Consider the following 26,070-nt stretch of genomic DNA (forward strand, 5'->3'; position numbering starts at 1 on the left):
GGCTCGAACCCGTGTCCCCTGCATTGGCAGATGGATTCTTAACCACTGCGCCACCAGGGAAGCCCTCTTGAAGTATTCTTAGTAAGGTCTGTTGTTTTGACATTTGGTTAGCAAAACCAAAACATATTTGAGGTACCTCTTTTTTTTTTCTAATACATTTCTTCATACATTTATATCCGGATTGAGGATGATTTGTCTTAGTTGTTATACATGGTTTTGGCCATTTCTCCTTGTAAATTTGGAGGTGGCAGTGTTGACATTCTGCTTTTAATTTTTTTTCTTTTAAGATATGAATAATTTACAAATAGAATTTTCCCTTGAAGGACACTTGGCTTAAATGGAAAGAGATAGTACAACTTAAAACATTTATTCTAGTGAATGTTTATTTAATGTTATGAATGAGTTAACAAAAAGTTAATCAGAATTAGAGTTTTTTTAATATAATGTAATATCTATAATTCTGTAATTCTTTCTTATATCATTTAAATTTTTATAAACAGTTGTGGCTCAGAAAAGGTAAAATGATCTTCGTAAAGTTATCTAGCCATTGCACTCTCTTAATATTTATATTAACTGTCAAGCTATTTCTCTATTAATTTAATCACTTGAAACACTCTTGTATTGTGCATAGCATTAACAATTTTCACAAACACTAATTATTGTAGTGTTTTATTCTTATAGTAAATACACATTTATGCTTTAAGTGGTCATTAGAATTTTTGCATCAAAAGCAGATAAGGAGATGTGCACATTAAATTATGTACTTGATCGTTGATCACATACATGTTTGGTAGGCATTCAACTGTTTGGCCTTAAAAATGGCAAAGCTGGACTTCCCTGGTGGTCCAGTGGTTAAGAATCCGCCTTCCAACGCAGGGGACGCGGGTTCAATCCCTGGTCGGGGAACTAAGATCCCGCATGCCGGGCATCTAAGCCCACGCACCACAACTAGAGGGTCCACACAGCCAAAAATAAAAATAAATATTTAAAAAAATGGCAAAGCTGAACTTGAGTGCATCCCTATTGCTTGTCACCTGTGAGCCTTAGTTTCCTCATCTGTAAAATGGGAAATGATAGCATGTACCTCATAGGTCTGTTAGGATTAAATGAGAACATGCTTATAAAGTTGTTAGGAACTTTAGCATGTCCCTTTATTCGGAGAACTAGGAATGAAGATTCATTGGAAATGAGATGGTCACTCAGCTTTACACGAATATGACATCTCTTTGCACCACCATCCAGTTTCTGACGTATTTTTTCCTGGTCAAACTCACCCTGCAACTGTATACGCTATCCTGTGAAACAGCAGGGAATTAGAGTCCTGTTTTCTTCTAGTGGTAGGGAGATTTAGGGTTGGCTGCCTGACAGTTACCCCAAAAACAAGGTCTCTGTGCCTTTTTTTAATTTTTTTTTTTTTCCTTTTTTAACGTCTAATACTCAGAAATGGCCTTCTGTTTTGCTCATTAGAGTTACACCAGCCCTGGTGTCCCATATAGTCACAATTTATTGAGCACTTTGGGAGAGCCAAACGCTATGCTGGTAAATAACACTTTACATTCGAGGTCATTTGACCTCACAGCAAACCTAGTCACTCCCACTTTACAGATGAGGAAATTGAGCTGCAGAGAAATTTGGGTAAGTAGCCCAAGATCCCACAGGTGTTAACGTCAGAGTAAGGAGTCAAACCAAGTCTGTCCGACTTTCCAGCTCGTGTTCTAACCATTGCCTTATAAAACTTTTGTTTTAAATTATTTAACAGCATAAAATTTGTACCAAATTGCTGATGCACAGTAGTTGTTCAAATTACGTGTTCTTTTTCCTTTGCGCTCTTCCCATTCTAGCTGTTAAGGGCAGAGTGGCAGTACTATGTCAAAATGGAAGGAGGGAGGACAAAAACTGAGAGTATCAGTGCCAAAATTTCTAGTGAACCTGCACGTTTGTGAATGCATAACTAGTCTAGCAGCGAGTTCCCTACTGACACCTAAGGTAGTAGCCTCCTATTCATTTTGAGGTGGATCAGCGATTCCCCTCCCCCTCCCTCTCCCTCCTTCCCCCTCCCTCCCCCTTTTCTGGCATTTAGCCTCTCCCACTCCATCTCAGTGGAGCTGTGGTTGATTCTGTAGGACTTCTTGAGGTTTGGCACTGTTAGGGTGATGTGGTTTCATGGAAGATATTGCTGTAACCCTCAAATAAGGAACTAGGTGCTGCAGTTCCTGTCAGAAGTAGACTCAGCAAAACATGCCTTTTGGGAGGGCTGACCTGGCTGGTTTTCCTCTGCTGTTAAAGCCAGGACCCAAATAGGATGGGCTTGCGATACTCGTGGTGCTTGGGCAGCCGTAAGTGAGTATCAGCTTCCAAACTGTTGCATTGTTGACCTTCATTGTTTATTCTCTGCCATTTGATCTGGCTCTTTGCTGTATCTTAGCAAGTATCTTTGAGCTTCTGCCTGAATGACTAGTACCGGAAAAATGCTTTTCTCTGCAGTTGATTTGACAGGGTTTTACACGTACGTTAGCATCAAACTGAACTTTCTGCTTGAGTTGCAGTGTGCTAGACAAGGTAAGAGGGCAGAGGTTGATTGGTTGTTGACTGTTGCATAACAACTGGAATGCTGGGAAATAAGTTGAAATTCATTCTGAGCTTATTGAATTTTGTTGTACCACATACATAAACCTTGAGGTTTTGGGCCAGCTATGGATACTCAGTTTGGATGATGTAATCCTCTCTCTGAGGAATGGCGTCTTAATTTGTGTCTTTCTACAGTTGAAAACTTGCTGTGGATATTATACAATTTATAACAGAAAACCCAATATACCTGATTAGCTTCTGATAAATATTATATCAGGCTTAGAATTCACATAATTTGAATATGTGCTCATAGTTTGAAACTGTTAGAGGGTAAGTATTACTGTGGATAGTGTAAAGAAGTACAGAAGTTTTAGAATTAGATCTGGGTACAAGTTCTGGCCTTTTCACTTACTGTGAACTGGGGCAAGTTATTCCTTAAGCCTAAGTGTCCTCACATGAAAAATGGAAATACACTGACCCCTGCCTCAAAGTGGTTGTAAGGATTAAAAGTCAATAATACACACCTGGTACCATACTAATTGTACTAGTATTGTTGGTTTCGTTCTTTTGTTTTTTTCCCCTTTGGCTTCCTCCTTCTAATATGTTCTCACCCCACTCAAAATAAAATTCTGGTTCCTACATGATCTGCAAAGCTCCATGAGATCTGAACTCTGTACAACTCTCAGACCTCATTTCATAACATTCACTTTATTTCCATTGCTTTCTCTGCACAGCTACACTGGCCCCAGCTGCACTGGCCAGCTGGTTGCTACCTCAGGCTCTTTGTACTTGCTGTACCCTTTGCCTGATACGTTCTGTCCCAGTAAACTCCACATGCTGGCTCTTTTGTATGATTCAGATCAGTTGCCTTATCTCCTGAAAGATTTTCCTGACACTTATCTTCAGAAGCCACTGTCTCCACTCCAGGGAATTTTCTGCGCTAAACATCTTGTTTTATTTTCTTTAAAGCACTTACCTCTAACTGTAATCATACCCCTCTATACTGTAAGTTCCATTATGGTAGGAACCTTGGCTGTCTTATTTATTCATCAATATATTTCTTGTACCTAGGAACATAAAAGATACTGCATGAATGTTTGTTGAATGTTTGAATGAATAAATGAAAAAATATATAACCTAGACTATTCATTTTCTGAAAATATGGTTTTTTAAAATATCTTGAAATATGAACTTAAGAACAACATAGAGAAGACCAAATTCCAGGTAGAATGCATTTGTAATACAGTGGCCTACCATCTGTAGTGTTATCTTTTCAATGAACTTTTGGTAACATTTTATTTAGCAATAGAAAAATATGTATATGAACATTTGAAAACAAGTATTCATACAGAGCTTTTCATATATTGAGAAATAGTATTTTTGTAATTGCCGCATGTGTAACCCAGTTGCCTCCTATTTAATAGGATTTAGATTTTCATTTTAAACTTGTGCAGAGTAAGTTAAAATTCTCTATATGTTTATGCTGTAAATATCTTCTGGGATCTTTTTATACATATACCATTTTAGAGAATATGTGCTAATATGAAAATGAGTTTGTTAAGATACAGGTGTTCAGTAGGATACTTCTTAGTACCTTTTTTAAGGGTAATCTAAGGAAACATTTAGCTTGTAGCTTTTCTTTTAGCTCGTTAATCCACATAAGTTACTATACTAAATTGCTTAGGAATAGATTGCTTGGAATGAATTAAAAAAATTGTATTTTAACCTTCATTCAGCCCTTAGCTCTGTGAAACTTTGGTTGGTTTACCCGAACTTTGTTCTCCGTCTACACGCAGAACATCAGCCTTATCACTTGGAATATTACAAATGATATTTATAATGAAAGAGCTCTGAAAAGCTGGGTACTGCTTTACAGTGTACAGTAGTCCCTCAGTATCCACGGGGGGTTGGTTCCAGGACCTGCCACTGATACCAAAATCCATGGATGCTCAAGTCCCATAGTTGACCATCCATATCTGCAGTTGCGCAGCCTCAAATTCAAGCAACTGCAGATTGTGTAGTACTATATGTCTTTATTGAAAAATATCCATGTATATGTGGGACCTGTGCAGTTCAAGGGTCAACTGTATCATTTTTATTATGTACAGTGATTAGTTTCCTGTATTTCATGTTTGATTAAAGGAAATCATGTCAGTAAATTACAGAAGCTCTTTGTGACGTGTCTGTTAAAGTGGATTTTTTTAGGTGCTTTTGATTTTCTAAAAATAATAATTATAAACACTGTTCGGGATTGAACTTTTAAAATACTCTTGAATATTATTGAGTTAGTTTTCAGCTTTTCCAGGCCGATGTAAAGTATACCTTGGGAGAAAAGGAAATTTGTCCAGTGGGTCTGTAGCTGGTACCACATTCCATATTCCAGTCTATGCCATGCCTTTTCTTTCTGTTGCCACTTACCTTCTCTCCAGGGTCTCTAGATGTTAAGAATGTAAAATGTGGTTCCTCGCAGTCTGGAGGGATCTCTGTTGTATAACACACTGCTGTTCAAAATGAGGGAGGCCCTGGATCAGGGCTGATCTGCCAACTCTTTGTCACTGGTCCGTGATGAGATCAGTATAATGTATAATGAGAGTACTGTATGTGTTTAGAAACTTGTAATAGTAATTTGACAGAGTAATTATACGTCTATTGAATCTATTAAAACTTTGAGTATAAGTTTTTTGTTATCTTGTAAATTTTGTTTTTCTAGTAATTTTTAGAATTTTTACTTCTGTGATGAATTGGAAATTCATAAATAGTGTGAGAAGTTCTCGTCTGACACATTTAATCTACTTACTGTATAGTGCTGTAATCAGGGAGAGTAGATCAATGTTTTATGGTTTCTGCAAAAGTAGCAACTTAGAGGAGACCTGAAAAAAAGTCACATCTGGTCTGTGACTAGTCTTTATTTTGACTTATTTTACTTATCTAACTGCTTTTAATAAGTAAGATTAATCCATTTCATCAATTGAATTATGAAAAGTGTTGAATAAGGGCAGTGGGGTTTATAAAAATACACAAGATCATTAGAAGCTTATTGGACTTAAGTATGGGTTCTTTTCTTAAATTTTAATGACAGTAACCTGCTATAAAGTCAAATGAACTTCATGCCTGAGGATGAGAGTCCTGCCCAGATTAATGAACAAATATTCTTTTTCTTTTTCCTGAACTGGAAAAGCTAGTTTACAGAGTGATGAGTTGTATTAAAGTTATCAGTTTCTATAAGTAGAACAAATAGCTTATCTATAGAATCATAGACTCTTCACTGTTGGAAGCCTGTTAATCAGCTGATTTTAATGGTCACCATTACATTGGAGTTTGGGATTCATATTTAGCATTTAATCTTTCTATCATATTGAGTTTCAAGTGCTTGTCAGAAATAAGATTGGAAAAAATGGATATGCGTTCCTTTTCCTCTATCATGAATAGGTTATTTAAATCGGTAAACATATAGGTTTGCTGTTTGATTTTGTTTGTGTGTTTGCTCCATGAGAAAGATAAAGAAGAAGAAACTAACATTTTAAAGACATATTACCTCTCTTCTAATAGTTGGATATTGGACTTTTCTTCCTGATCTGTTTTCTGTCATCAGTCTGAAGTTACTTCATACAGTTCTATTTTTCTTCCCAAGTTTCAGACTATTTTGTAAGCATTTCTATCTTTTTCCAACCTAGAATTTAATTTTAGTCAACAGTGCTAATGTTCTCCCTTTCAAAATAATTCCCACGTGCCTGTGTTTCTCACTCTTATTAAGTAACATCAGGCACTTTGTAGGCAAAGGACATAAGTAGGTATTAAGCCAATAACTGTCATGGAATAGGCAGAGAATCATAAGTTCTGTGAGAGATCAATCTAGCTTTATATAAGGATAAACCCAGTAATATTTAAATAGAAGTCTCTATCACTTAGCTGACCTAAAGTCATCTGGGAAGTGAGGGGGCTGAGAAAGAGAGGATGCATTATTGAGTGAGTAGAGATTGATCCATCTGGGTTGCTTCTTACCTGAGGATCTATTTGAAGTGCCTGGTGTTGTTCTGGGGATGAATTAAATGTAACTGTATCAGAGTCCAAGCTGAGACTTCTGTGTTGTGTTTTTTGTTTTTGTTTTTTTTTTTAAAAATTATTTATTTATTTATTTATTTATTTATGGCTGTGTTGGGTCTTCGTTTCTGCGCGAGGGCGTTCTCTAGTTGTGGCAAGTGGGGGCCACTCTTCATCGCGGTGCGCGCGGGCCTCTCACTATCGCGGCCTCTCGTTGCGGAGCACAGGCTCCAGATGCGCAGGCTCAGTAATTGTGGCTCACGGGCCTAGTTGCTCCACGGCATGTGGGATCTTCCCAGACCAGGGCTCGAACCCGTGTCCCCTGCATTGGCAGGCAGATTCCTAACCACCGCACCAGCAGGGAAGTCCCGTGTTTTTTGTTTTTTGTTTTTAAATATTTATTTATTCTTGGCTGTGTCAGGTCTTAGTTGCAGCATGCAGGATCTTTCATTGCAGTGCGCAGGCTTCTCTCTAGTTGTGGCGCGTTGGCTTCTTTCCAGTTGTGGCATGCAGGCTCAGTAGTTGCGGCATGTGTGGGCTCATAGTTACGGCACTTGGGCTCAGTAGTTGCAGCACATGGTCTCTCTAGTTGTGGCACACGGGCTCCACAGTGCGCGGACTCAGTAGTTGCAGCTCGCAGGCTCTCTAGTTGTGGGATGCAGGCTCCAGAGTGCATGGGCTGTGTAGTTGTGGTGCGGGGGCTTAGTTGCCCCACAGCATGTGGGAACTTAGTTCCCCAACCAGGGATCGAACCTGTGTCGCCTGCATCGGAAGGTGGATTCTTAGCCACTGGACCACCAGGGAAGTCCCTGTGTTGTGGTTTATATCTCCATGTTCCCTTGATGCAACTCTTGACGATGCCTGCACTAAGCTGCCTCTGTCTTCTGACTTAGGCCAGAAGCAAGAAAGATAACAGGGAGGGAAGAATTAGCATTTTTTTAAACAATTAAGTTTACGTAACAAAATTATTCATAATGCTGCCACCAGAAGACAGGTTTATTTTATTATCAGGTATTACCTCCCACATTGCATGGAATTGCTTAAATAGTTGCAGCTGATATTCTGCATATTTGAATATGAATATTTGTATTCACATGAATATTTGTATTCTGATATATTTTCACTTTTTCATACTCTTAATCTGTTTCTCTGGTCTTTATAATTATCTTTTAGGCCATCTAAAACATTTTATCATGAGTATTTAAACCATTTAACGTTGAATGTTAATTTTAATCTTAAAAACCCCAGAAATTAACTAATGAATGCGGCAGTGAGCCTCATTTTTTACTTACTTATTTTTATTTCTGTTAAATTATTTATGTAGGATAAATTCCAGGGAACTGTATAATTAGGTCAAAGGATATATTAACAACTCTAGTATTCATTGCAGTCTTGCTAGCCTTAGCTATTCTTATGTAAATGAATTGGGACCTGTAGGTTACTTTGATGTGGTGTTTTACAACCTTAGCTGCACATTAGAATCACACGGGGATTCTAATTATACAGTAGAATCTCCTGGGAACCTTTAAAAAATATTGATGCCTCAGGGCCGCCTCTAGAGATTTTTATTTAGTTCGTGTGAGGTGTGATCTGGACATGAGGATTTTTAAAAGCTCTCCAGGTAATTCTAAAATGCAGTTAAGATTAAGAACTTTGCTTTAGTGGGAAAATTAGACTTAACATTGCATCTGAAAATTAATTCCTGAGAGTTTGTTGAATTAGGTTGGTGGCTTAAATCTGATTAAGTAAGAACAGTCAACAACTAAGTAGCTTGATCACATCAATAAATATTTAGATGTTAATCTAGTATAAACTTGACTTTAATTTTTACTTACCCTGTGGATGTTGGTATATTAGATATTGATGTAAATATAACTAGTATCATGGTCGGATATTAAAAATTATTTTTCAGGATTTGAAAGCAGTGCAATAAGGTGAAGCTAGAAAATAGAGAACTTCGGCTGTTAGAGGAGCAAGGTATTCCAAAAGTCATGGAACCATGGAGTAAGAGAGCCCAAGTAGCCCCTCAGAGTGAAAAGGAACAGAGAAGAATGACACAAAAGCCGTGGACCACAAACTATACCCATGTCCACAATGCACAATAATCTAGAACTTGCATCTCCAAAACTTAATCCTCTGAAGTCCGTATGTTAAAAATATTTAGTTTGTTTCATTGGTCTGCATTTTCTAGTGCAAAATAGGCAGCAGAGGTGCATGTATGTGGAACCTAGAAAAATGGTACAGATGAACTGGTTTGCAGGGCAGAAGTTGAGACACAGATGTAGAGAACAAACGTATGGACACCAAGCGGGGAAAGCTGCGGGGGTGTGGGGATGGTGGTGTGATGAATTGGGCAATTGGGATTGACCTGTATACACTGATGTGTATAAAACTGATGACTAATAAGAACCTGCAGTATAAAAAAACAAATTAAATTAAAAAATTTTAAAAAAAAAAGGCAGCAGAGGTAGTTTTGTGTGGTGGTTTAGAATGTCAGCCCAAATTCTGGCTTAACAGACTGTTAGGCAAGTTATTGAATTTCTCACAGTTTCAGTTTCCTCATCTGCAAATTGAGGTAATAGTATCTTCCCTCACAGGATAGTTAAAAGAATAAATTAGTTGATATGTAAAACACACAGCTCAGTATTTGACACATTGTTAAATAATTGAATTTAGCTGTAAAAGAGAGTGGTTATGTTTGTACCCCTTGCTTATGGAAGGAATTAGAACCCAATATTTAATGAGTACTTAACTAGACATACATATAGTAAGGCTATCTCTATCCATGTATCTTTTAATCCTTAAAACAACTCTGTAAGAAAGCTAATATCCCACTTTTTAAAAAGCAGATGAAAAAACTCTGGCTCATAGAAGCTAAATAATTTTTCTTAGATCAGATCATGGCATAAATGTGATTCTACGCAGACCTCAATACCTATGCTTTTCCCCTCGTATTGCCCGGTGATTTAGCCTCTAGGGAAATCTAAATTAAACATAATTAGATGAATTTGTGGTGATTTCTTATGGTGAGTAGAATATTTTTTTTTCCCATTAGGAAAAGGTAGGTACCGATTGGTGTCAGTTTTATGGAAAATGTGGTGAACAGTTTGGTTGTGTCATTTGTGAAAAAGATTGAAGGGGTAAATGCCCAAGTTGATACTGTCCTTCAAATGAGTAGAATGTGCTCATTTTGAAAATAGCTAGGTAATGAGAATGTGGGCTCTGCAATTTGTCCTACGCTTTGTCAGAGTCTCACCAGACACCAGAGAATGACTGTGGTTGATTTGCTCATTCTGTGAGAAACTCAGAAGAGGGCAGACTTTAGAACTTTTCATTGGAGAAGCTTGTGTGTTGAAAAATGTTCTGCCTGGAGCGGACATTCTTTTAATTCGTGAAGAAATGTTTCCCCTAAAGGCCTCTTTGCTCCATGCTGCCTTCAGATGAGCCTCAGTGCTTCCTGCTGTGGCACCTGATGAGTTCCTATAAAGACCAGCCCTTTGCACTGGAAGCAGTGCAGCATTAGGTGGGGGGGGGGGGGGGGAATACAGGCTTTGGGGTCAGTCCAACATGGATCCAGATCTGCTACTCCATTACATATTTGAGTACTAATGTTTACTGACTGCCTCCTGTGTGCCAGGCATTATTAGATACTTTGTTTCCTGTCTCCTTTAATTACCACTGCAACTTTTAAAGGGACTCTTACTGTCTTTTTACAGATTATGATACATACTCAAAGAGACTACATATCTAGCCCAAATGCTTACTTCTCGTAAGTGGTAAAATTTGTCATTTGAGGCCAGGTTTATCAAAGTCTGATGTATGTGTTATATCTTAAGCAAATGAATTAGTATTTCTGAGTCTCAGTTTCCCCTCCTCTGAACTAGAAATAACACTTCTTTGAAAGACTCGTATGAGGATTAAATATATGGGGTACCAAGGTGCCTGTCTCTTAGTAGATACCCAAATATTAGTTTCTTCCCTGCCTTAAGTAAACAGTAATCATAGAATAGTGAAAGAATTACTACCCTCTGCCTTTTTTTAAATTGATGTTTTATATTTAACTTTTTGTTGTGAAAAATTTTGAACTCATTGAAAAGGTGTGAGAATAGTACAATGGGACTTCCCTGGTGGCACAGTGGTTAAGAATCTCCCTGCTAATGCAGGGGACACGGATTCCAGCCCTGGTCCGGGAAGGTCCCACATGCCGCGGAGCAACTAAGCCCGTGCGCCACAGCTACTGAACCTGTGCACCTAGAGCCCGTGGTCCACAGCAAGAGAAGCCACCACGATGAGAAGCCTGTGCACCGCAACGAAGAGTAGCCCCCGCTCGCCGCAACTAGAGGAAGCCGGTGTGCAGCAATGAAGACCCAATGCAGCCAAAGATAAATTAATTAATTAATTAAAAAAAATTGAAGAATAGTACAGTGAACCACTGTGTATCCTTCACCTAAGTCCACCAATTGTTAATGTTTTATTTGCTTTATCTGTGTGTGTAGATAGACGGATAGAATTTTACTGAACTCTTTTGAGAGTTGTTGCCGATATCATGCCCCTTTATTCCTAATTATTTCAGCATGTTCTTATAACAGGGCAGTTATCAAAATCAGTAATATAACATTAATATATTATGATTATCTAATATATAGCTTATATTCACTTTTCACCAGCTGCCAAAAATATCCTTTCAAGCAATGATTTTTCCTCCTGATCTTTATCATATACTGAATTCAGTTGTCATGACTTTTTAGTCTCCTTTACTAACTAGACCTTTTAAGCCATTACTGCCACTACATTGGGTCTTACTAGAATTACTTCTTTAGGTTATCTGTCCTTTCACAGAGAGTGATCTCAAACCATTTGTTTATAAAGAATATCCCTACCCTTTTGCCCTGGAGTGAAATCCCAACAAATATTTGAGTACCTACAGTGTGTCAGGAGATGAAGCAGAGTAGTGAGACCCAGCAAGTCAGAAGGTGTATGGTCCTGCTCCTCCTTGGGGGTTACAGACGAATGAAGAAAAGGTTACAGTGCAGAACAAGTCTTTCAGGGCACACAGGCGGGAGACTGCACTTGGAGTTGTGCTGGATACTCCAGATGAAATTCAAGGCGCCCGAGAATGGTTGAAAACAGTATTAATTGCCTTACTGACAGGATGATTGAAAGTTTCCAGTAATCATAATATCAGTCCTTTATATCTTGAAGTCTGTTCTGGGATGTGGTTGAACGTAAGAATCTAAGAAATTCTACCCCAATACCATCTGATGTCATAGTAATGAAATAACACCTATACTGCACAGTTGCCACAATTGGTAGTAAAAATACCCTTTGCTTTGTTCAGAGTGGTGGTGTCCTCATAGGGGTGAAAAATGAAAGGTCGTGGAGAGCTCTGTAAACCTTCCCGCAGCATTTATACTCCTTCATCTACAGATCTCCCTTTCACTCATTTTTTTAAGAAAGCCTCAGCTGAGGCTATGGTGCCTCTTAATTCACCAACTGAAATAACCAGAATTTCTAGTGCATTCATGGATGTGCTTTTCTGTCCTGCCAGACTTGATTTGATTACATAAAATCTTTGTGTGTATTTCTAAGGTAAATTTTAGATACCCAGGCATATTCTTCTCCATGGCAGAAATACAAGGCCGAGGGGTCAACTTAATTACTAACTGTAGGCATACAAAGGGCTTCAATCAGGAGAATGTGGAGTAGTTATTCTACAAGTGCAAAGGAGACTAAACAAGGAGAATGACCTTAAAATGGGAAATGTGGTAGTTGCACATAAAGAAAGCCTGTACTTTGGGAATTAAGAACATTTAGCTACTCCTTGGGTTTAGGTATGAGTCTCACAGCCCACCTAGGAGGGATGGTGGCTGGAGGGAGGGCCGGGCTTTGCCTTTCCTTCCCTCTATTGCCCCTATCACCGGAGCAACTGTTTCTGCATGTGGTTTTATTTGAAACTGTTCAGCTACTTAAAAGTTTGAAAACTAGTGTCTTAGGTGTTGAAGTCTGTCTAAAGCCTCTGAGCTGCCCTTTTCACTTGTATCTGCTGTCCGTTTGTTGCAGGCTTGGGACTCACAGGTGAATGTGCACATGAAGTTAAGCAGTTGATGTTGGAACTGTTTGTTCATTTGAACTGTTTGCACCACCCATACCAGTATTCAGAGGGACAGTTGACTGTATTTATACTCTGTTATCTCTCCTTTGTTTTTTTTTGGCCGCACCACGCAGCTTGCAGTATCTCAGTTCCCCAACCAGGGATTGAACCCGCGCCCTCGACAGTGAAAGCGAGGAGTCCTAACCCCTGGACTGCCAAGGAATTCCCTGTATTATCTCTTTTAAGATGTAAATTTTTCTAACTTGTGTCATAATTTAACTCACAACAGTTCTTTTCCTTCTTAGTAATACATAAAATGATGTTGCTTTTACAAGTAATAGCATGGTAATTTTGATGAAATATGGTATATTTAGTGCATAAAATGCCACACTCATAAGGGTAAAACTCCCATGAGATTGTTTCTGCTTTTCCTTTCCATGGAGGTGACAGTAACACCAGTAAGCCAAACTATGGCTATCTAATAGTAATTCGTGTTTGACCTTAGGCTGTGTGTTTACATTATTCTTGAGAAAGGTATCATATTTATCCTTGTAGCCCTGGCATCTAGCACAGTGCCTACCATTTAATAGAAGACCAAGTTCAGGAAGTTGACATATGTTCACATCTAAGATGTGAGAAGAAGAAGAAAAAGCCAGAGAAAACAGTGGGTGAATAGGATGATTCTTTATGGATGTCAAGTGAGAATAAATGTCAAAAGAAGAATCAGGTCACCATTTTAAGATTCTACAAAACTCAAGGACAGTGGGGACAAAGAAAAGCCATTGGATTTGGAGATTTATTTTGTCAGTGGAACCCGAGACAGAAGTTTTTAGTAGCAGTGGGAGGGAGTAGGCGCAAAGCCTTTAATTGTTCAAATGGCTGGTAAGGAGGTAGAAGGGAAGGAAGAGGAGGGCAGACAGAAAGGGGTTCGGGGGTTTACAGCAGGATTTCTCAACACCAGCGCTACTGGCAGTTTGGGCCTGATGATTCTTTCTTGTAGGGAGCTGTCCTGTGCATTGTAGGACCCCTCCCCACCCCCAGGTTGTGACAACGAAAAATGTCTCCAGACATTGTCAGATGTCCCCTGGGGGCTGGATTCCCCAGAGAGAACCGCTGGTCTGCAGGGCTGAATAAAGGTTTCTGCTGCTGCTGCCGGCACCTGTGCAGTAATCCTTTTTCCTGCCTCTGCTCTGTCTACTGGTGAGGTTTTCATGGTACTTGCAGGTGGATGGGGAGGGAGCTAGTCCAGAAGCAGGTGGAAAACTACAGGCATCCAGGGGGCAATTACCGAGCCAGTTACCTAAGGACGGGGGTGTGGAACAGAGCAAACCCACTGTATGGAGAGGTGCCCTGAAGTTAGAGGAGACGGGCACAGGCATTTTTTGGTGGATTGAAGATGGGTTTAGTTCATGTTAGATGGCCTCAAGCTTTTCACTAAGATGGGAGAAAAGGTCACCTGAGAATGAAGTAGACAAGGTTAACGTTAGTCCTTTGAGGAAATTATAGAACATTTTGGTAACCCCCGTGAGGATGGATTAACACACATGAGTAAAAAGCATTACAGAGCAACAGGGAGGCCTGGCTGAATAGGAACTTTAAAAAATTATTTAAGACATTAATTAAAATCCTAGGGAAGAAGAAAACCTATAACCCAACCACCCTGACACTATTTTTATTGTGCAGTTTACTGTCTATACTTATATTTTTTTGCTCTTTTTAGTTTGCTTATTTCACTGAATATAGATTTCAGTGTTATTGAACTGTTTTTTCAGTTATATTTAATGGCTCCATAATAGTCTGTAGGTCTGTTCTTTAATTTACCAGACATCCCTCTAGTTACTGACTCGGTTAGGGTGTTTCCAGTCTTTAGTACTATTACACCTAATGTTGCAGTAAACATTATTAGTCGTAGAACTTTGCCAAGTTTTATCAGTGGATGCAGCCAAGGTTTTATACAGCGCTGAATACAGAGCAGACAATGCATTGGCTTAAATGTCACCTCGGTGAGGCCCCTTCCCTGACCCACCACATTTCAAATTGCAGCCCATATCCCTGGTTTATTTTCTCCACCACACTTGCTGTCTTTCAGAATTCTAGGTGTTTTATTTATCTTGATTGCTCTGGTCTCCCTTGCTAAGTATATAAGCTCCAACGGGACAAGGATTTTGGTTTGTATCACCAGCACCAAGAATACTGGCACAAATACTTGCTGAATGGTGGGGTTTACCCAGACCTACAGGCACGATGGGTTTGAAGAGTGTCAATAGCAGCAGATATTCATGGAAGCCATTGGGAGAATAATTGCATTAACTAGTCTTTGGTTTCTAGGTGGGCTAGGAAGCAACAGAAATCCACAGGTACGATGAATTGGGAGATTGAAGGGTTAGCACTTGTGGCAACGAAAGCACATTCTTCTGGAAGGTGAGAGCATGGGAGAGGTAGGAGATAAATAGGTTGTGGTTACAGAAGGGAATTTCCCAGGGTTTAGATATTAGAAAAGAAGCAGTTTGAGAATTAATAGTGGCAAGGTTGGTAGAAAACTCCATCTTGCTGGGAACGGACTGTATCACTATTAAATTGCCCCTGCCTTGGCAAACAGTTCCCTCCTAGCTTGTTGTATTTGGTTCACACTCAATGGTGGTGTATAAATCAAGTTTTGTTTTCAAAGACCTTTTTTTTTAAAATTGGAGCATGGCTGTAAGTGGTAATCTGAGTAAGCAGATATGCCAGTAATGCCTGTCAGACAGTTAAGCAGAGTTAGTGACAATGTCAACCCAAGCTCCAAAGTTGAATTTACAGAGTCGTTGCCTCCCCCTCATTTGGTGGAGCTGATTGACTTCTTGAGTCATTCAGTTGAGCTTTAAAGTGACTATCTTTTAGGTACTTTTCTATTTGAGGTCACTTTGCTCAGTGTAGAGCAGCTTGGTAAATGCATGAAACATTTAGCATAGCATATGCTAAGTTCATTTTAAGCAACTGTTTGGGAGTCACTCTTGAGTATGGAAATTATAATAGTTTTCTTTTGGAGCAGCCTTAATTGTTACCTTTAGCCAGTGCATGGCTCTCCAGTTTATTATAGGTTTTTCACTATAGCATATTTTTAGCCTTCAAATTCCAATTATTCTCTGGTGAATTGTTAAGAACTGACAGGTATGATTTAGTAGACAGAACACTGGAGAGAGAGTTGAAGTAATGTTTCCCTCTCATATTTGTCAGTGGATGGCATGTCTATTAGTTCTTAATTCTTTAGTTTTATTTTTTATTTTAAAACATGATAATGATCTCAAACACTACCTTCCGCCTTCTTCCAGAATCTCTGGGATACCTTATCAGCGTACTGGTTCATTAGAACCACGTAAAGAGATTTCATGTTTTGAGGCCTGTCCCAGAAATGCTTTTTTACATACCTGGGCATTTGTCGGCTTTATTTGAATATGAGGTGTATCTATAATGATGTGAGTTGAGCAAAGTTGTTTGTCTTTTAAATTTAAAGTTATAGCTTAAAGTTCTTGGAACCAAGTGCTTCATTCAAAATAGGATTTGATAATTAAATTGACAAGTATAGTATGATAAGGCATTATAATATTGATAGTTTTCCTCTATATAGTTGACTTCGAGAATTTTGAGAGTGCTTCCTCCACCTATTTTTAACAAAAATTGGAGTGCCCTTGCACGGATTGGATTGATTAGTTCTTCCCTTCCCAATATGATCAATTGCATTTAGCATATGGTATAACCCGTTTTAAGAGAAACGCTTAATAAGCCTTGCTTTTTTTGAAAACCAGGGCAAAACCATCCTCCTTACATTTCCTCGTTATTTGGTTGTGAGCATAATATTAACTGTTTTAGGATCCCAGTCTTCTCTTTATCTTGATCAAAAGAACATCCTTAGGGAGGAATCCTGCAGTTTTCATTTAGCCCATTTATGGCCTCTTATGAAGAGAATGAAACAGTTAGTTATATGCCTGAATTACTGGGGAACTGTGCAAACCAAATTTCTGCTGCAGGGCCTCAAAGAGCAATGAGGTTTGAAATTTTACATAAGACTTAGAGGGTTAAACCTATGCCTGGGAGGCAGAATACATATATATGTATACGTATCCATATATATATATATATATATATATATATATATATATATGTATATAATATATTATTATAATATATTCATGTATACTATGCATAAAATATACATATATATTAACCAGAGTTTGCTTGCTTCCAGGGAGGATGCTGGAGAACCAGACTCCTGGAGCAGTTTATCCTATGAGGTCCCTTACGGAGACTGTTCTGTGAGGCATCACCGAGAGCTGGACGTCTATACGTTAACCTCTGAGTCTGAACCACAGCAGGAACCCCCACTTCCTGGAGACAGTTGCACTGGACATATTTTTAAGCTTATGAACATCCAACAGCAGCTAATGGTAAGACAGAAAATTTCCATTTTCAGGCTTTTGTGCTCTCGCCCCTTCCCCCAATTAGCCTTGCTATAATTAGAACATAACAGTGCTTCCCTCAAAGACTGTGAAACCTGTAAAGCAGTTTTAGCTATATTAGATGTTAGCACTTATAGAGACAGAGCTCAGCCTTGGGGTAGTAGCAATAGGAGACTGCGAGAATTTTTCATTGTTTTTTGCCAGGCTTTTAAAATAACGAAAGACACACGTACACATTGCAGATACAGAAATATGCAACAACTAGAACTAAATTTTCCTGGCGTAAAAGGACATTTATTTAACTCTATAAATTTGTTGGTTTAACTTTATAAAACGAAATGAGCTAAACAGTTTCTGAGATTGTTGCTGAAGAATAAGAACCAAATTTACTCAGAAATGGAGCCTTTTCACAGCTATTTCAGTGAGTGATGACTGTGATACTGTATTTAAATTGGTAGTTGTGTGGTAAAAAGATCACTAAAACAATAAAGATTTTATAATCCACTCAAGCCTTCAAGATGAAGTTGTTGCCAGACATAAAGACATTACATACTCCCTGGTAGCATTTATTATGGGTAATATAAACGTCACATGGGTACATCTCTCTTGGCCGCAACATCTGAAAGGCTAAGTTTAGATAATTTTTCCACCCATTTTATTTCAGAGTTGATTTGATTTGGAAAAAGCTTGGCAGTAATTTCATTTAAGGTCATCTGGGGTCAGCTCAATGCCAGAGCCTTCTTTGGGAGCAGGCCTTGCTTGTTTCAGAGAACAGCAGGCCAGGACACTTCATAGCAGGTTGTAGATGTACCTGCCTCTGCCTCTCTGAGTCACATTTATTCCAGAATAGGTGTCATTTTATTTTCCTCTGAAGAGACTGCCGGAAGGTCAGGTTTTCCTTTAGGGCTCTTCTTACTGGGTGAATGATAGTCCATTTGAAAACAGCAGTTTGCAGATGCCAAAGCTACCTGCAAGGTGTGGGAATATTTTACAGGAAACCATGAGAAATTAAAACTGTGAGAAGATGCTTGTGTTAGGAGCATCTAAAATTTTTCAAACAATATAACTTTTTTCTGCAAATCTCTGTTCTGTAATGTTCACCCTTTATTAAATTTAATGACCTGCTTTCATAGTTTTTTTGGAGTCAGTTACACTCTCAGCGGGAAGGGAGGCAGGCCATTCTGAATACCCTAAGGAGCATAGCACAGACGCTTTCAGTGAAAATTCATTTTTCGTGTACTCTATTATTAGAAGGACTTTAGTGAGCGTAACTCGTTTTACACTTACATGTGTGAACTTTTACATCAGACCCAGTGAGTAGACAGGAATCGGCTGATGATGGAGTACTGTAAGTGCTCGACACAGGAACTGAATGGGTAGGTGAATGAGATGACAGTGCACGGTGGATTTGCGTGAGATTATTGTAGTAGATCAGATAATGAGTGAAGAGCAAACCAGGCGTTAGAAAAATAGTTTTGGGACTTCCCTGGAGGCCTAGTGTTTAGGATTCTGGGCTTTCATTGCCGTGGCCCGGGTTCAATCCCTGGTCAGGGAACTGAGATCTCGCAAGTGGCGCAGTGCAGCCAAAAAAAAAAAAAAGAGAGAAAAATAGTTTTTATGTGTTGAAAAAAAATTGTATCATTTTAAGGATTCCTGAAATTTTGATATAAAGGTAAACCCACTCTAAAGATCAGCGTGTTTGTTTTTCTCCATTCTTTCCTAAGCCTTATCTACATGTACTTGTAGTTTTTCCATAATTATAACCTTAGATTAACTATAAGTTTTATTTATTTTCTTAAACATTATGTTATAAATATCTTTTCCTTATTTCACTGTGGTCTTCATAGTTAACACTTATATAACAGTGTAGCATTTTCCGTCAGGTTGATTAACCATGATTGTTTTAACCATTCCTGTATAGTTGGTTACATCTGTTTTTCAAGTTGCAAAAACTATTTTTGAGATGACCTATAATATCCTCAAAGCACAGTATCATCTGAGACTAATCAAGAATTAGGTATTACTAGTTCAATGTATTCTTATTTATTTAATATTCAGTATTAGAGGAACAGAGGAACTGCTTTTATCAAGAAGTAAAGAGAATCGACCGTGCCACTCCTTTTGAAATTATAACCCCATAACTAAAATTGTTAAACTAGATTGAATGGAGCATATTTTGGAGATTAAAGGATGCTGTGTAACTCCTCAGTGAGAATTTAGGGAATGGGAGCATATGTCTGTGCCTTGTGATTGAAGAGAGTTTACCAGACTGGCCAGGATTTGTTTTTACTTGTATGTATGAGGTGGGATGGAAGCAGCCTCTGCCCCTCTAAAGCCCCTATAAAAAGAATCTTTCTCAGCTGCTCATTTGAAGATAGCCACTGTGCTTTTTTGAGGCTCAGTTTTTATCTATTTTCTAAAATAAGTTCATAATATAGAAAATAGTCATACTGTATTCTTGCCATTTTTATCATTCTAGTGGATATGCAACTGTAAGAGGAAATTAATGTCAGGAACAAGAGAGAATTTATTTGTATTTATTTAGGTTGGCTTATCCTGTGACTTTAGAGAGGCTGGAATGCTACTGAGTTCTCTCCAACAGAATTTTTGCTTATAGGTGTCAGTGACATCTTTTCCCCCGGACAATGTTTTAAAAGTATCTTCCATTTCCTCCTAGAAAACAAACCTCAAACAGATGGACAGTCTTATGCCCTCAGTGGTGACAGCACAAGAACCTTCAAGTCTGCCCAGTGACCAAGATACAGATGGTCAGTTTCTTCCCTGTGCATCAGCGCCCACAGCCAGCCAGCAGCTTGCTTCTCCTGAAGGTGCTGAGAGCTCTCAGTGCTGCCATGGGAGCACTGTGGGGCAGATTGAAAGTTCCTATGATTTGTCAAGTGTGGTTAAGGAAGAGAATACAGACTCTTCCCATAGGAAGAAAAATACAGGCGTGGAGAGAAAAGGAGACGAGGAGGAGCCAGCACCTATCGTGGACTCCGGGACTGCGTCTGATCCCGACAGCTGCCGTCAGAGCACACCTGATTGCACAGGAAAGGACACAGAAGGCCTTCCATCCTGTGGAGTCAGAAGTGAAGAAACTGGAACAAAATCTTCGGCAATGGCCACAGGCCAGGAATCTCCAGGCAGTGGAGGCCGCGTCCTGCAGGGAGGCGTAGCCCTGGAGCCCGGCACGGCCCAGTCTTTCTCTGGAGGTGAACTGGTGGTCCCTTCACCAGCAGGTGCCAGCGTCCCAGACACCGCAGGGGAAACGGAACACAGTCTCGTGAACCCAGAGGCCACCATCCAGAGGAATGTGCTTGCAGCGGGGGAGAGTATGAAGGAAAGATTTGAGGACTCTAATATCAGCACAGCTGGGGCCTCTGACGTAAAAGCCACCGACGAGCCTGTGGATAAAGCCAGCGTTCCCAACGGTGTCTCTGCCGCTGGCTCCCTGGTTGCTGACAAGCCTGCTGAGTCTTTACTTGTCGTTAGTGATGAAGAAACTGCTATTGATGAAAACACTGCAGAAACGGAAACTTCTGGAAGTTGTGAAGAGAGTGCTGATGCTCCAGGGGCTCAGAACTCTCAGTTAATTCTAGCTGCTGCAAAAGATGAGATTTCAGAAGGGCTCGAACTTGACACTCCCTGGGCCAGCATGTGTGTGGCGGTGTCACCCCCTGATTTAACCTTTCCCAGGCCGCAAAAAGATGTTATGCCAAACCAGAAATCAGAGGCGGATTCATCTCGTGTTCAAAGCCAAAGCAGCAAATCACCCATCTGTTCTACAACTGGAGATGATAAACTTTGTGCTGCCTCTGCATGTCGACAGAACATGGGGACTTCTAGTGGTGTGTTGGCTGTAGAACACTGTGATGACATCGTTACCCAGCCTGAAGGCACCCCCACAGGGCTGCTCAACACACAACCGCTGCCCACTGCCAGCTGCTCGGAAGGCCCCCAGGCTAACACGGTCACCCCTGACCCTGTTAGAGACACCCAGGAACATGTGGATTTTTGTCCTCTCCAAGTCTTGGATGAAGAAAGCCAAGGGAAAGATTCGAAACTAGAAACATCTTTAGCAGATATGCTTGAGGTAGTTCCACATCCACATGCTCTTGTCCCCAAAGCTGAGAAAGAACGGGTGTCAGACCAGGCAGTGACATCAGGCAGGACTTCCTCTCTGACAGGCAGTCCCGGCAGTGAATCAGTAACCAAAGATGACGCCCTTTCTCTTGTCCCCTCCTCCCAGAATGAAAAAGGAACAGCAACTCTTGAACCACCTACAGATTGTAGAGATGGCCCAGATGGAGATTCGAATGATCTGGAGAAGCAGCCACCAGAAGACAGTGCAGTGGGCCTGTGCCCACCCTCCTCTGCTCTAGATCTTCAGCCCGGCATGGGGAATACCAGTCCCGTAGGACCTGGTGGGGAGTGTGAGCGTCCCTGCCTCTCAGCAGCCCCTGAAGTCCTGAATATCGTCGAGGGGGCCACTGACTCTTCCCTGCTCCATGTGGGTCAGGCCACTTTGGCCTCTGATTCCGCTTTGACTGAAGAAGGGAAAGATCAGGTGGTTCCAGAGAGCCCTACAGCGCAGGGACCAGAAGACAAGGATAAAGCAGTGACCTGTTCCTCCATTAAGGACAGCACTCTTCGTTCAGGAACGTTGCAGGAAGAGCCGAGAACACCACCTCCTGGACAGGAGGCCCCGGGATTCTGTGAAGAACCTGGCCCAGCCGCCTGTGATGAGGACAGGGCTCCTCGGAACGGTAATTCACTGGGCACACCCTGGGCCTGTCTTCACGCAGCAACTAAACATAACAAGGAAGTGGCCCCACCAGTCGCACCGCTGGTGGAAGGTGGGGCTGCACAGAGCCTGGTGCCACCAGGAGCAAGTCTGGCTGCAGACTCAAGCCAGGAGGCCTCAGGTACAGAGCAGAGCAGCTCGCGTCCATTGCCAAATCTGTTACCAGGTGGGTTCGAGGTTCTTACTTGTGAGCGATCTTCTGCTCTGGATGTTGAGGTGAAAAACACTCAGTCCCAGGGGAAGACCACCGCTTGTGAGGTGAGTGGAAATGCAGCGTTGGGTGGTGCCGTGGTCAGTGCTCTGCAAGGCACCACTGGGGCCAGGAGAAAGGACACACCACACGACGCTCCAGACACCCAGATTCCGCAAGTCTCTTCGAGCCAGGAGAAGAATATGATCCTGGGTTTGCCGGGACCTTTACCGGACAAAGGTGTGACTGACCCTCAGGGAGCCGCACCCCCAGAGGTTGTGTCCCTGGGTTGGGAGAAGGGGAAGGTGGGGGGAGCGGATGGCAGCCGTAGCACAGGCGACTCCAAGGAGACACAGGTGGATGAGGAAGCGCATCACGTCCCGCCGCAGCCTGCTGCCAAAGAGCACCCCACAGAGACGGGGCTCTCAAGCCGTGGTGACAAGGCCCCAGGCAGGGGAAGGGATGGTGCCCCTCTGCCCTGCACCGTCGCTGCCAAAGCCGTGCTTCTGCCTGAGACAGCAGACTTGATTGAGGAGGCTGCGAGTCGCATAGTGGATGCTGTCATAGAACGAGTCAAGGCCTCGGGAGAACTGACGACAGAGGGGGAAGTCAGTCACATGTCACTGCCCTGTCCTTCCGAGTCGGGCCCAGGGCCTGAACAGCTGGAGAGTGCTTCTGCAGGGAAGGCGAGTGCTTTCCAGCCTGCGGAGACCCCGCCAATGGGCAGTAGTCGTGGAGAAGCCTCTGGGAACCTTGCAGGATGCTTTGCTGGAAGGGAGGAGCCAGAGAAGATTATTCTGCCTCTCCAGGGACCAACTCCGGCAACAGGTAAGCAAAGCAGAGTACAAAATCAACAGTTCGAGAAACAAATTCCCTTAAGAGTCTCTGTGATGTGCTGGTAAAAACATAGGTGTCAGGTTGTTGTTTAGAGGGCTGGCGTTCATCGGGTAGGTTGCCAGGTTACCAGTCAACACCATCCGGAGAGGCACGTCATCTCAGGGTTGGACAGTTTTCGCTCCCTGCTTTCCAGACTTCTGGCTTGATTGCTTAAAGCCTGTAAATGCTCCATCTGTCGCACTGGAGCAGTCACGACTTTCCTAACCTGGAAAACAGTGCCTAGATCCCAGGTGCTCTAAAATGATAAAGGAATTTAGCAGATGTTTTTGTTCACATGGCTTAGTCCTTTTTCTCGAGAACCATAACAAACAGTGCTGAAAAAGTGTGTTTTATTTACAAACCTGAAACTCCTTTCTTTCCCTATCATCCTAGTCTGTGTCCTGAGCAAATTTGGTCAGAGTGGTTTCACAAACAGCTCTAAGTATCGTTGTAAGCTGATGGCCCAGCATCCCAAATGGTGGTATTAGGTCATTGGTGGAGGCTGTGGGAAGGGAACTCCCTCCTTTTCCTGCCTGAGGAGCAGACCTCCAGTTCCATTGCCTGTTGCTCTTGGGCAGCAGTCTGGGAATTGAGGACCCTGCGAAGTGCAGGGGATAGGATACAGGATTTCCGCCAGAGCCTAGTCTGCTGAGCTGCTGTCACAGGGCAGACGTTGTGTCTCCTTATCTTGGTGAAGCAGCTGCAGCAAGCAGATTGCTCACACAGCACCAGCCCGTTCCGCCTGTGGCTAACCATGTCCAGAGAGAGCAAAGAGAAACCACTGGTGTTCTGTGGAAAGAAACGATCTGAATAAAACTCCTTATTGGGGGTTGAGGCTGAAGTTCAAACTGGAGTCGGACTCGGTTTTGACTCCTGAAGTCGTTCGAGGTCAGTTTGATTCACACTTTGCGACCACCACCTGTTACCAGGTATAGACAGAGGACCTATCTCCATGCTTGCCCCCAGGCTCTCGTAGGTAAGAAGCCTGCTTTGTTTTTATTGTTTGATTGTTCTTGCCGTTCTTTCTAATTTTTGAAAACCCCTTTACTGTAGTAGGTGCTAAGAATTTGGGGGTGGGGCATGAATAGAAATGAACAAATAGAATAAGGAGAGAAGTGGCTTTAGAAAAAGAGCAATTTAAACACAGTGGTCATTTTCCCTGATAGAGGGTGTTTGACCATTTATAATCTATTTTTCCAGTTGAGGGATTTAAGAAACCTGAGGTAGTATTTTTGGTGATTTCACACTTTTTGTTTTATTAAAGTGTCTTGGATTGTTAGCAACCAACAAATTTCTATCACTAACAATCTCAGAATTTCAATGAGAAGGTCTCTAATTTTTAAAAGAAGGCACAACAGCAAGTCTATTTTGGGGGCCCTGGCAGGTTGACATTTCAGAAGAACGGGAGTGGCTGTAAGCTGATGCCTGGCTATGTTGTTTTCATTTGGGTGCTGCGTCCTTAGCCACATGGGCTGGAATTATTTCTCTTTCTGGCTCAGTAGTCAGAATTTAACCCAAGCAAGTACAAACTATGTAAGGTTTGTGTCTATAGTACCTTATGAGAAAAGGTAGAAACCAAGCTGACTTTGATTTTTTTTTTCAGACTTTGATGTTTAATAGCACACAAAGATAGTAAAGGTGCTAAGAACTTATGTTTAAGATTTTAAGGCTTTAGGAAGGAAAATGAGACGAAAATCAAGTTTCAGCAGTGTCTCTGGGCTTAGGATTTTGGTGTGTGTGTGTGGGGCGGGGGGGTGAGTTACTTATTCTGCTATCCAGAGGAGTCATATGTGCTCCAGGCTCATGGCCTCAAAGGACAGAGAGAAGTAACCAGTGATGAAGAAATTGGTGCTTTTTTCAGAAAATAGCCAGGATTGGAGAAAGTCCCTGGTCACATTGCCCTAGAGAAAAAGCACCTGAGTGTGATCTCAGACCAAAGGGTGTTTCCTAGGAAGTTTACATGCCATTTATGAATTTAACCATACTGTTTTGTAAGTGAGGAGACATCGGTTTAAGTGCTGATTTGGAAGGAGCCACATGGCATTGGCTTTTGCTTTTATATACTGCTGTTGACAAAGCCAAATAGAAATTGAGATGAGGAAAACACAAAACTTCCAGTTAGAGTGCGGAGACGTGGCCCTTTACCCATCAGGAGCATTGGCCGCAGTGCTTTGGGAAGTCAGTTTTGCATAACTGAGCCAGGCCAGTCCCGAGGGGGCTGCCAACACCCCACAGGTCTCACTCATCTCTGTTTACCGCTGTGACTGGTTGCTACTTGCCAAGATACATATTTTCAGTTGATGGATGTAGGATAGTAAGGATGTGTCAGAAATCACATCCCCAAATAAATAAAATAAAAATCATCAACAGCCCCCCTCCAAAAAAAAACAAAAAACAAAAAACAACCCTATCTTACGCAGAAATGTTTTGATCAAGGAATACTTCTAAGGGGGTTGCTTAGTCAGTTTTTTGTTTTTTTTTTTTTTTAACTTTAATCACCTTTTATGAAATGTAAGAAAGATTTTGGTTCTTTGGGCAAGGAAACGTGTTTGCCCATTTTTTTAATTACTAGTAAGATTAGGTAATTAAAAAATTAGGGCAAAGAAAGGAGACTTACAACTGTTCATTTATGGGAATGTCACTTTCTAAATCTAAAGTAGACCTTTATATATGTCACAGTGTATAAAGGTATACACTCTCACAGTGTGCTATTAGAATAAAATCTTAATATATTTTATTTATATAATTATAAAATACATAATACAATATAATATAATTTATTCTTTGGTGAAAGAAGCTTCTGTGCCCTCTGGTGTAGGGAACATCTTTTCTCTGCCAGAGTAGTAGTGTGACTAGATTAGTAACAACCACAGAAAATTTTCCAAATGAAATCGAGATGATAGTTCCATTTGTATTTGGATTATCAAGGTGAATTTTGACTGTTCAACCATCAGTCCCCTTTAATGAAGTGTCGAAGCCTAAAGTTGCCTCAGGCATCATTTTATCACTTCCTTGCTGTATTAGCTTGACCATATGGTAGTCGTGTAACAAAACCACTACTGTT

General features: G+C 41.0%; 1 protein-coding gene across 10 annotated transcripts in view; it reads left to right on the forward strand.

The window, feature by feature from the left end:
• AKAP13 (A-kinase anchoring protein 13) overlaps positions 1 to 26,070 on the forward strand; it is a 342,139-nt gene that overhangs the window by 159,107 nt on the left and 156,962 nt on the right. For 8 of the 10 annotated variants that reach the window (XM_068557294.1, XM_068557256.1, XM_068557275.1 and 5 more), the window contains exons 6-8: positions 15,029 to 15,121; positions 16,926 to 17,124; positions 19,814 to 22,958. In XM_068557294.1, the coding sequence (XP_068413395.1) occupies positions 15,029 to 15,121; positions 16,926 to 17,124; positions 19,814 to 22,958 (3,437 nt within the window). The remainder of the gene's footprint in view (positions 1 to 15,028; positions 15,122 to 16,925; positions 17,125 to 19,813; positions 22,959 to 26,070) is intronic. The other 2 variants (XM_068557313.1, XM_068557339.1) reach the window with 1 other exon arrangement.

This window comes from Eschrichtius robustus, chromosome 1 (genome assembly GCF_028021215.1).
Source record: "Eschrichtius robustus isolate mEscRob2 chromosome 1, mEscRob2.pri, whole genome shotgun sequence".
Lineage (NCBI taxonomy): Eukaryota > Metazoa > Chordata > Mammalia > Artiodactyla > Eschrichtiidae > Eschrichtius > Eschrichtius robustus.